This window comes from Pelophylax lessonae, assembly GCF_965119305.1.
Source record: "Pelophylax lessonae genome assembly, chromosome: 4".
Classification (NCBI taxonomy): domain Eukaryota; kingdom Metazoa; phylum Chordata; class Amphibia; order Anura; family Ranidae; genus Pelophylax; species Pelophylax lessonae.
Genome location: NC_138771.1, coordinates 124134142 through 124146764, shown reverse-complemented (window position 1 = coordinate 124146764; position 12623 = coordinate 124134142). Strand labels below are relative to the sequence as shown.

The 12623-nt window shown below is 46.2% G+C and overlaps 1 protein-coding gene across 1 annotated transcript in view; it reads right to left on the bottom strand.

The window, feature by feature from the left end:
• TRIP4 (thyroid hormone receptor interactor 4) overlaps positions 1 to 12623 on the bottom strand; it is a 78883-nt gene that overhangs the window by 53135 nt on the left and 13125 nt on the right. Inside the window, exon 3 of the mRNA XM_082256188.1 lies at positions 3090 to 3235. Within this exon, the coding sequence (XP_082112314.1) occupies positions 3090 to 3235 (146 nt within the window). The remainder of the gene's footprint in view (positions 1 to 3089; positions 3236 to 12623) is intronic.

The following is a 12623-nucleotide window of genomic DNA, read 5'->3' as shown; positions in this document are numbered from 1 at the left end:
AGAAAAAAACTGATTCCCTGTAGCAGAGAGAGGGAGGATATACCCTCAGGGACTGCCCCCTAGGGTGGAGCCAGAACGTTTTTGTCATTCTGCCTAGTCCTACTCCTGCGGAGACAACATAACCCAGCTCTTGAGAATCAAGAAGACTACGTCTGTCAATGAGCGATAGAGAAAGTTTTTTTTAATAAAAATACCCCCGGGACAGTCAGGGCTAGTGCATTCCACAATGGATAGCCTCTGATCTGTCCCAGGTTGCACTTACCTTTTAGAAGAAATACTTACCTTGAAAATGTATTGTCCAGCGCTGCCATCTCAGGTGTGGGCAGCTTGAAGCCAGCGCGATCCTCTTCTGCGTCCTCTTCCGTCTTCTTCGGTCCCACAATACACTGCACCGGCCCCGCCGTCACATCCGGTGCCGCAGCGTCCTCCCTGCACAGCTTCTGGAACTGACGTTGGGCCGGTGCAGGCGCATTGATTCCCAGGAATCATTGCAAGCCAGGAAGTGACGAATCGCCGTGGCCGCCGAGGGGAGGAAGAGGAAGTAAGGCGAGTATATTTTCTTCTAAACAAGGTAAGTAAAAAAAAAAAAAAAGTGTGATTATCCATTTGTTTTTCAGGTGACCCGGAGCAAGAAGATGGAGGCAAGTATAATTTTAGGGTGGAACTCCGCTTTAAGAGATATTTACAGTACCTATAGGCAAGCCTTATCATAGGCTTACCTATAGGCAAAAGTTGCAGAGGAGGGTTTACTTCCTCTTTAAAAGGGAAGTTTCTGTAAGTTTGATACATAGAAAGATTTTTCAAAAAAGGTGGTGTAGTAGGAAGAGGTCAAATGAATATTATCAAGTGTCAGTTGTTAGCATCCTGTAGTTATAACTGGGGAAAAAAAAAAGTATGTTGTCCTAAGGCAGCCAATTCATTACTATGCAAAGTTAAAGGCAAAAGTACTTGAGCAATTTTTTGGCATTGTGGTATGCTAAAGCGCTTGAGCATTTCTGTGTACTGTATGTGTGTTGGGGTACCATTCAAATTTATTAGCAGTGCGCTACAACATATACCCCTGCATTTACAGGTGTTGCAGCAATGTATCTTTTTAGTATTTTTTAAAGTGAGTTATCACAGTGCACTAGTGTAACTCCAGGGCAAGAATGCACCCATTCAATATTGCTAAGAATGAGGTGACTGGCCAGAGACAAATGTGCAGCTAATAAATCATAAAGGCAAGTTCCAGCAGACATATTCTAGATTAATAGCAGATTATACCTTTTTAAAATAAATGTAGGGGGGAGAAGAACAGCAGCTGGACTGTTTTCAGTGCCCTGTTAAAGCGGTTGTATCCTCATAAAAAAAAAAAAAAAAACCAGGCAGGAGAAAGGCATAATGAGCTAGTATGCATCGCATACTAGCTCATTATGAAATACCTTAAAAACGAAGCCCGACACGGTCGCTCGGACACCGCTGAGGGAGCTGTCATGTTCCCTCGATGTCTCTCCTGGGTTCGGCGGCTCTGGCGCTGTGACTGGCCAGAGCCGCGATGACGTCACTCCCGCGCATGCGTGCAGGAGTTTACTTTCCGGCAAGCAGCCAGCAAAGAGCTCTGAAGGTCCGCCGGATCTTCAGAGCGCATGCGCCACTGGTGTCAGCGGCTGCATGCAGGGCAAATATCTACTAAACCCTGCAGGTTTAGGAGATATTCATTTTACCTACAGGTAAGCCTTATTATCATAGGCTCACCTATAGGTAAAAGTTTAATGGCGGAGTATACTACCGCTTTAAAAGAAACAGCTGCTTCTAATTGGGACAGGTTTACTTTAAATTATGTAGCCAAAAGAACTGATAAACTGAAGCACTGGAAATGCAAACTCATCTCTGGTTCAAACATTTTGCATAGCCTTGTTTTTGTTGCTTTGTTTTCTACCCTCCCTGGCAGATTATTATCTCCATACTATTTTGGCTACAGTAGACATGGATTGTTGCAAGACTTAAGATATGCTAAATGCCCAATTTTGAAAACCACACCAAAAAAAAAAAAAAAAAAACGCATCTTCCGATTGAAATGAATAGATATTGCGAGAAAATCGAGGTAAAAACGAACCCGCGATTTGCATTTTTGGTGCGTTTTTGAGTCATGTCCATTTTTCACAGGTACAAGCGGCCCAAAAATGCACTAGAAAAGTACAGGAAATGAATCAAACACAGCAAAATCGTGTTAAAAACACATATGCGTTTTTACCGTGATTTTGCTATAAGGCAATGTGAAAGGGGCCTTAATCTAAAAGCAATGGCCCTTAGGCTCCTTTCACACTTGTACACCCTGAAAGTCATGCGACTGATGCGACTTTGCCATGCGACTGATTAAACTTGACGCAATGACTGTATAATCTTGAGGTCTATGGCCCTTAAGTCGCATCAAAGTCGGACCAAAGTAGTGCAGGTACTACTTTGAAGTCGCACAGATATGAATTGTACTCACTGGAAACCATGGGATACGACCTTTCATGCGACTTTGCAGGCCGAATCGCAAAAGTGTGAAAGGGGCCTAATATAATATGTTCAGAGAATGAACACATTACCTAAACTGCAATTATTTCAACAAAAAGCCATTTAGGCCTCAGGCACATGAAGCTTGTGCAAAAACACACAACGCTGCTGCTTATACAGGCATTCAACATATTTTTTTCAGCCTGTAAAAGCATCTCTATGTAACCTTATATGGCTAAGCACACATAGGTGTTTACAGACAAACAATAAAAAATAAACACCCCAAAGGGTGTGTTCTTGAGAGGAGCTTAAAAGCAGGAAAAAAAACGCATGAATGCACCTAAACATGTCTAAACGTGCATAATTGCACATAAACGATAGACCTGTAAATTCATTCCAATGACTAGAATAGAATGCATTTACGTTCAACTGTTATATGCGTATAAATGTGTATGCAATACACAGCTTTTAGAGCATTGTATATACTGCATTTTCTATATTTTTTCATGCCAGCAGCCCTCGCATTCAGAGGGGCTTTTTAAGATGCCCCATGTGCATAAGGCCTTAAAGTATAAATCAGCTCTAATAACAATCGTATTTATATATACCTTGGCCAGATCCATAGGAGTTTTGACCTCTTCTACAGCAGTTTCAGCCAAAGCATACACCGGCAGCGGCTCCATTTTGTTCCTTCCTTTACGCCTACCTCTTTTCGACTGGTCTACTGATAACGATAGGCCAGAAACTTCTGTACCTTAAAAAAAAAATCTATGGTCACTTTCATTTTATAACTGCATTATAATACTGAAAATAGTGATTTATGACAATCCAATATAAGCTTACATGAAAAATCTCCTTTCATGTTGTGAGTGCTGTCTGTCTGCTGCCCATCTCTTTTCTAAACTTCCTGGATTCCCTGCATGATTTGCAGCTTCTCTGTTTATTTTCAATTTTTAAGCACTACATATCCCATGGTACCTTGCTGTCTGCAAGCCGTTGTTCTGTCACTATACCGCTATTCATCAGAAAATGTAACGGCAGTGACGTTCTGAGCGAAAAAAATGGATTTTTGTAAAATCTTACCGTAAAATCCTTTTCCCTTAGCTCATTGACAGACGTAGTCCTCGGTGATACAGCACCTTCGGGTTATGTTGCCTCCACAGGAGCAGGACTAGACAGGAAATTAAAATGCTCTGGCCACACCCTAGGGGCAGTCCCAGAGGGTATATCCTCTCTCTCTCTGCCTCAGCAAATCAGTTATGTCAAAAAGCAGTCTTTAGAAATTTTAACCCAACCCAACTCCAAAACAGAGGGGCGGGGACTAAGTCTGTCAATGAGCTAAGAGAAAAGGATTTTACGGTAAGATTTTACAAAAATTCATTTTTCTCTATCGCTCATTGACAGACGTAGTCCTCGGTGATACCTTCGGGACGTCCCAGAGCAGTATCACAAATGAGGGGTGGGAAAATGGAAATCAAATCCCAATCTAGAAGGCCCAACCGGTGCCAACTAGAAGTTTACAATGCTCATCCTTAATGATGAGACTCAACAAAAAAGAAATTTTTCAAACAGAAAAAAACTCTTGAGGTGGACCACCGGTCTCCTCAAATTGCGGCCTGCAAAACCTTGCGGCCAAATGAGGCATCCGCCGATGCCGTCACATCAATTTTATAGAATTTTGTAAAGGTATGTACCGACGACCAGGTGGCCGCCTTACATACCTGGACCACTGACGCCTGATGGCGAAAGGCCCAGGAAGTACTGAGCGCTCGAGTGGAGTGCGCCCTAACAGGGAACGGAGGACTCTGACCCTTAATAGAATAAGCCTGTACCACCGTCTGTCTAATCCATTTGGCAATGGTCGCGGCAGATGCAGGCAAACCCTTTCTGGGGCAATCCGTGATCACAAAAAGTGAATCCGTCTTACGGAATGATTCCGTAGCTTTCAGGTATACTCTGATTGCCCGAACCACATCCAAGGAATGCAACGCATGTTCCCGATGATGCTTGGGCTGAGGACACAAGGAAGGTAGTACAATATCTTCATTCAGATGAAAATCTGAAACCACCTTAGGAAGAAAGGATGGCTTAGGATGAAGTACTACCTTATCCCTATGAATCACTAGGTATGGGGACTGGCATGATAATGCAGCCAGTTCTGACACCCTGCGAGCAGAAGTGATAGCCACCAAGAAGGCCACCTTCTGGGATCAAGTAAACAAGGGAATCTCCCTGATGTTTTCAAAGGGAGGTTTCTGTAGAACCGACAAAACTAAATTAAGATCCCAGGGCGGTAAGGGCGCGCGGACTGGTGGAGCCAGGTGCCGCACCCCCTGGATGAAATTCCGCACCAAGGACTTGGTAGCTAAAGGTTTCTGAAAGAAGATTGCTAATGCTGAAACTTGACCCTTGATGGTGCTCAAGGCTAGCTTCTGCTCAACCCCTTGTTGCAAAAAAGCCAATATTCGAGTCACCGAATAGGTACGTGGAGGAAATCCTAAAGATTCGCACCACGCAATATAAGTCTTCCATGTGTGATAATAGACCTTGCTGGAAGTCGCTTTCCTTGCTTTAATAAGGGTAGGAATGACTGAAGCTGACAAACCTCTGTCCTTCAGTACTTGGGTCTCAATGGCCAGGCCATTAAAACCAGCGACTGTAAAGCACGATGGTAAATTGGTCCTTGAGACCACAGACACTCCCTGAGACGAAGTTCCCACGGAACGTCTGCGACTAGCCTGTCCAAGTCGGCCAGGCCGGCTTGACGAGGCCAGCCTAAAATTTCTAGGACCACTGGTGCTGATAGAATCTGAACCAGGCGTCCCTAGAGCTATCTGGCCCCGACCATCCGAGAAAGTCTGGTCGTTTTCTGTTCCCACACATTTATCAGATACCTGATTGCTATCAGGAAGGGTGATCTTTTCTGGTTGAACCTCAGGGACCGAAGTCACCCGGCTAGAGGCTCCTTGGCCTGTCTGGTCAACCAGATCCGATTCCTGTGGGGAATTGAGACTAATCTTAGGAAAAGGTAAAGGAAAAGATCTATTCAGGGAACGGTGACTACCGCTCCCTGTAGTACTTAAATGTTGGAAGGGAAGAATCGCACCGGTAGTAGTAGTTGATGCTCGATCTAATGTCCTGAATACCGGTGAAAACGTCCCCCCACCATCAAACCGGGTGGGGGCGCACCTTCAGGCTGTGTACTCCTTTGCTTCGGGTTTGGCTGAGTTGGTCCTCTGTTTGTCCGACCAGCCTTTCTTGAACCCTCCTGGAGGAGTCTTGCCTTTCCCGCTTGTTCCAGCCGGGCGTGCGAACCCTTTATGGGCGGTAAAGAAAGGTCCTCGCTTGTTGCAAGGTCCCTTAGCTTTAGCAGCCTGTGGCAAAAAAGTGCTCTTGCCCCCAGTGGCATCCTTAATGATTTCATCTAGGGTGGCCCCAAATAGACGATTCCCCTGAAAGGGGAGATTCGTCAAGGTCTTTTTGGAACCTAGGTCAGCTGACCAGCATTTTAACCACAGCACACGTCTGAGGATTACCGCTGACATAGATGCATGCCCTAATAGGGGAGTAGTGTCCAAGGCTGCGTCACAGATAAACTGTAGCCCTTGTATAATCTGTTCCATCAAATCAGATGTTTCCTGGGGAATATCTTTTCCCCTAAGGTCTTGGCGTACCAATCTCGCCCATTCCGTAAGTGTCTGGGAAACTAGACCAATAACAATTACTGGTCTAAATGCTGACCCTATCAGAGAGAAGATGGTGCGGGACTCTGCTTCCATCTTTCGATCCACCGGATCCTTAAAGGACGAAGTGTCCTCCACTGGGATAACCGTGGCTTTATTCAGCCTGGAAATAGGTGGATCCACCACTGGTGGTACCGTCCATTTCTTAATGATGGATTCCTCAAACGGATAGCGTCTAGCAATACGCTTGGAAATAGTAAAGGTACGTTTAGAATGCTCCCATTCTCTTTTAATCTTATTACCAAAACACTTGGGTACAGGAAAAACCTTCACCGTTTTGATGGGCTTGTTAGTACCAAAAGGAATCTCTGTATCAGTTGCTTCTGCCGGTAAAACCTCAAGTTTTAAGGTTTCCTGCACTGCCACAACTAGTGCGTCCACCAATGCTTCTTCCTGAATTATATCGGGAGAAGAAACGTCCTCCTCACTGTCTGAGGGAGCTTTACCTGAGGTAACAGCCCTTGCAGAGGGACCTGCAACTGCAGTGACCATCTCTGAATCTGAGTCAGAGGTGTCAGATAATATAGGGGTAGGCGGGGGTCGCTTCCTTGACCCTCGTCCCTGACAGGCCGCCTCCACCCGAGCCACCATAGACTCCAAAATTGCTGTAAATGCCTCTACACTCTACACACACTGTGCACCGGCGGGTCCCGTGGCCCCCTCGAGGGAAACAGGTGGGGGAATTTGTGTGGCAGGGTCCATGATTATTCCAGTAACTTCCCAGATAATATAATTCAAAAATAAAAAACTTTTTTTTTTTTTTTTTTTCACAGATCCCCAGCGCCACAAAAGCCCCTTAGTGTTACCTGCTAGGGATCCCTATTGATCGAGAGAGAGAGAGAGAGAGAGATAGACCCCCAGGCTCACCACTTACATAGTTACATAGTTACATAGTTAGTAAGGTTGAAAAAAGACATCAGTCCATCCAGTTCAACCTATGCATCCAGTTCAACCTATGAATGCGTGTGTGTGTTTGCTTTTAATCGTACATTGTATACCCCTGTATGTTGTGGTCTTTAAGGTGTCCATCTACTAGTTTTTTTAAACTATCGATGCTCCCTGCTGATACGACTGCTTGTGGAAGAGAATTCCACATCCTTACTGCTCTTACAGTGAAGAACCCCTTACGCACTTTAAGGTTAAACCGCCTTTCCTCTAGTTTTAGTGAGTGGCCACGTGTCTTATTGTACCTCCTTTCTCTGAATAGTTTGTTCCTTATGCTCGGGTCACCAGTACAGTATTTGTACATTGATATCATATCCCCCCTCATCATATCCAGAGAGAAAAGGTTCAGTGCTTGTAGTCTTTCCTCATAGCTGATGTCCTCCATTCCCCTAATTATTTTTGTTGCCCTTCTCTGGACTTTCTCCAGTTCCAGCACATCCTTCCTGAGGACCGGTGCCCAGAACTGGACAGCATACTCCAGATGCGGCCGGACCAGAGTCTTGTAGAGTGGGAGAATAATCTCTTTATTTCTGGAGTGAATCCCCTTTTTTATACATCCCAGTATTCTGTTGGCTTTGCTTGCGGCGGCTTGGCATTGCATGCCACTGCCAAGCTTGTTGTCTACCAGTACCCCCAAGTCCTTTTCCATCCTAGACTCACCCAGAGGTTCCCCCCCTAGTGAGTAGCTTGCTTTCTGGTTTCTGGCACCCAGGTGCATTACTTTACATTTTTCAACATTAAACCTCATCTGCCATGTAGTTGCCCACCCCGTTATTTTGTTCAGGTCCGCTTGCAAGGTTTCCACATCCTGCATAGAAGATATTGGCATGCCTAATTTAGTATCATCTGCAAATACTGAGATTGTACTAGATATCCCCTCCTCTAGATCATTTATGAATAAATTAAACAGGATTGGTCCCAGGACAGAACCCTGGGGGACCCCACTTTCCACACCCGCCCAATCCGAGTACTCCCCATTAATCACCACCCTCTGTACTCTCCCCTGGAGCCAGTTCTCTATCCAGGTACTCACCTTATGGTCCATACCTACCTTCCTTAGTTTGTACAGTAATCGTTTGTGGGGAACGGTGTCAAAGGCCTTTGCAAAGTCCAGATACACCACATCCACAGGCTTACCTTTATCTAGGTGGCTGCTCACTTCATCGTAGAAGGTTAATAGATTGGTTTGGCAAGAACGATTTTTCATGAATCCATGCTGATTACTACTTATAATACCAGTTTCATTACTAAAGTCTTGTATGTGGTCCCGTAACATCCCCTCCAAAATTTTGCAGACTACTGATGTTAGGCTGACCGGCCTTTAGTTACCCGGGATATATCTCGGCCCCTTCTTAAATATTGGTACCACGTTGGCTTTTTTCCAATCAGCTGGCACCATACCCGTCTGTAAACTATCCTTAAAGATCAAGAATAATGGTCTGGCAATCACCTGGCTGAGCTCATTTAGAACCCTCGGGTGCAAGCCATCCGGTCCCGGGGATTTATTTATGTTAAGTTTCTCTAGTTTAGCTCTAAGTCTATCTTCTGTTAACCATGGCGGCACTTTCTGAGGTGTATTATTGGCCTTACAATCTGGGTTCGTGTAGCCCCCCGATTCTTTTGTGAAGACTGAAGAGAAGAAATTATTTAACACTTCCGCCTTTTCTCTGTCCTCAGTGGCCATATTTCCCTTATTATCTTTTACGGGGCCAATGTGTTCTGGCCTCGCTTTCTTACTGTTTATATACTTAAAGAACTTCTTAGGGTTCTTTTTACTCTCCTCCGCTATATGTCTCTCGTGTTCTATTTTAGCCGCCCTGATTTCGTCTTTACATTTCTTATTACACTCTTTGTAATGCTTAAATGCTGCCAATGACCCCCCAGTCTTGTATTTTTTGAAGGCCTTTTCTTTAGCACTAATATACATTTTTATGTTGGAGTTTAGCCATCCAGGGTTTATTTTTGCTCTTTTAAATTTATTTCCCTTTGGAATGCACTGGCCAATCCCCCTGTTTAGTATGCTCTTGAAGCACTCCCATTTTTCCTCCGTGTTCTTTGTTTCCAGGGTTCTATCCCAATTGATATTTTCTAGCAGCGAGCGCAGCTTTGGGAAATTGGCTCTTTTGAAATTCAGTGTCCTTATATTACCCCTCAGCTTCCTATTACTGTAATTAATACTGAAACTTATTGACCTATGGTCACTGTTTCCTAAGTTGTCCCATATTTCTATATCCGTGATCAGGTCTGTATCGTTGGTAATCAGTAGGTCAAGTACCGCATTGTTTCTTGTCGGTGCATTCACCATCTGACCCATAAAATTGTCCTGCAAAACATTTAGGAACTGCCTAGCCTTGGCTGAGTGCGCGGTTCCTTCTGCCCAGTCTATATCTGGATAATTAAAGTCCCCCATTATAATGACATTTCCCATCCTTGCTGCCAATCCTATCTGTAAAAGGAGGGCCGCCTCACCCTCCTCCCTCTGGTTGGGGGGTCTATAGCATACGCCCAATATTAACTTCCCCGCCGTGCCATTCCTTTGAAGCTCTACCCATAGGGATGCTGCCTCATCCATAGCTCCATTATTAATATCATCCCTCATATTTACCTGTATGCTGTTCTTAATATACAGACATACCCCTCCCCCTTTTTTACCTTCTCTATCTCTGCGATAAAGGGAATACCCCTGAATGGTCGCCATCCAGTCATGGGAGCTGTCAAACCAAGTCTCAGTTATCCCCACAAAATCTAAGTCCTCCTCAAACATCAGCAGCTCCAGCTCTCCCATCTTGTTGGCCAGGCTTCTGGCATTGGTATATAAGCCTCGTAATTTTGATGTTTTTAGGCTGCTCTCTTGATTTTTCCCCGTACCCACCCTGGGTATAGGAGCTCCGAACACCCTACCGCTAATGCCCCCATTTCTGCCCTCTGAAACTTTCTTTCCACTGGCTAATTCTACATCTGTACCCTCCCCCCCATTCCCTAGTTTAAAAGCCCCTCTAACTTTTTGGCCATCCTCGCACCCAGTACGGCTGCACCCACCCCATTTAGGTGCAATCCGTCCCTACCAAAGAGCCGGTGACCGACTGAGAAGACGGCCCAGTTCTCCAGGAACCCGAAACCCTCCTTACTACACCAGCTCCTCAGCCACTCGTTAACTTCCCTAATCTCCTGCTGCCTCTCTGGTGTGGCTCGAGGTACAGGTAGTATTTCGGAAAATACTACCTTGGAGGTCCTAGTCCTCAACTTAGCGCCTAAGTCCCTGAAATCATTTAGGACTCTCCGTCTTCCTCTACCTATGTCATTGGTACCCACGTGTACCATGACAGCTGGGTCTTCCCCAGCCCCACCCAATAATCTGTCCATCCGATCCGCAATGTGCTGAACCCGAGCGCCCGGCAAACAACAGACTGTTCGGCGCACACGGTCTTTGTCACAGATTACACTATCTGCCCTTCTAATAATTGAGTCCCCTACCACCAGCACCTGTCTTTCCTTTCCCTTTCTCCCAGCCTCACTGGAGGAGTTCTTCCCCTGGCAGCTAGGGGCGTCGCTCTGCTCCAGCAATGCTGGTCCCTGACTGGTTTCCCCAACATCACACAACGGGGCGTATCTATTGGGGTGCTCCAGCCCAGGATCAGCCTCCTTGACTTGTTCCCTTCTACCCCTCCTAACTGTCACCCCTCTAAACTGCTCTGATGCCTGCACCTCCGATACTCCGCCCACCTCTGTGCAGACCCCTGCCTGCACCTGACTGGTACAATCCTGGCTCTCCTCCGGTATGGACATTCGTCTCAGTGTTGCCAGCTGCTTCCCTAGATTCAGGACCTGAGCTTCCAGGGAAGCAACGTGCTCACATTTTGCGCATTTGTATTCGCCCTTGATCACATGTCCGAGGAACGCATACATATTACAAGATGTACACCGAGTCGCATCTCCACACCCGCCGGGCATTGTACCTACTATCTAATCTAATGGGGATTCAGTAATTTAAGTCTATCCTATGTGGATATTTCCTAGCTTCCTAACGCTACCTTCTCACCCTCTGGTGTTCTGCTACTTGATGCTCAGAGTTTAACTGCAACAGGTTACAGCGCTGTCTTGACAAACAGGAAGTCTTTTGGCTGGCTGCCCAGGAAGAAAGGAGGCGGCTCCGCCCCTCTGCACGCCTTCCGGCGCCTCCCCTAGCTCCACGAGGTGTTTGGATCACCTCAAACATGGCCGCCCCCATGCTGGAGACACGAGGCTACGCCAAAATGGCGGCTTGTGCAATCCAGCAAAAAAAAAATGGCGGCGGCCTGTACCGAATAGTGGTGTGCTGCAGGGCACACAACACTATCTCTGCATGGGGATTTTTGGCGTGGTTGGCGGTACCGGCCCTGGCGGACCTCATGGCCGTTCGGAAGGCCTGCTATAGCTGGAGATTTGACTAGGAAGGCAGTCTACATGTCCGTGGCTTCTGACTGGTAGGTACCTTATTCTTATCACAGTAAGATTCCCAGACTGCCACTGATTACAATCTTTTAAACATGTATACAATTAGATTGTTAGCTCCCAAACCAAGCCTCCTGGCTTTTTGCACATAAAATCACACTCAAAGTAGGGGGATCTGTGCCATGTTATAGGATAGAGGGGGACTCTATCTTACCATACAGAGAGGGGCCCGCGTTCACCACAAGACCCGTCAGGGGGAAAAGGGGGAACATACTACTCACCATACCGGAACCAGGCGGGCACCAACTCCTGACAGTACCCCTCTCCACCGGGGCGGGAGGGCTGTCGACCAATACGGACGCCGTGACTCATGGTCTTTGGCGTTTCAGCGAGACGTTTAACTCGCGGGGTCAGTCCCTTAATGGGACTTTGTCGCGGCCGACCCAGCGCGGAGCTATGGCCTGCACGCGCTCGTAGGCTGAACTGGGGTGACCACCGGATCTCAACATCCAGCCCGTCGCCCAGTTCAGCTTTCTTGCTTGAAGATCTCACAGGAACACTGGAGAAAAAAGCTGTCTAAAAAATCTTTTTAAGAAAAAAATCTTGCCAGGACCGAAGATCCCAGCAAGGTATCTAGGTCCTTACTCCTAACTAGACAGAAAATAACTGATTTGCTGAGGCAGAGAGAGAGAGGATATACACTCTGGGACTGCCCCTAGGGTGTGGCCAGAGCATTTTAATTTCCTGTCTAGTCCTGCTCCTGTGGAGGCAACATAACCCGAATGTGCTGTATCACCGAGGACTACGTCTGTCAATGAGCGATAGAGAAATGCTAACTGCGCATGGGCCATGCATTCCAACATGGCCGCTATGCGTTCCAATAGGTTTCCTAATCTGACAGAACATGAAGGCATCAACGAATATCTTCTTAAACCAAGGCAATTCTTCAATTTAACACCTATTTTAGCAGTAAATGGTCCTTGTATCCTGACACTTATGCCTCGTTTCCACTGAGTGGTACGG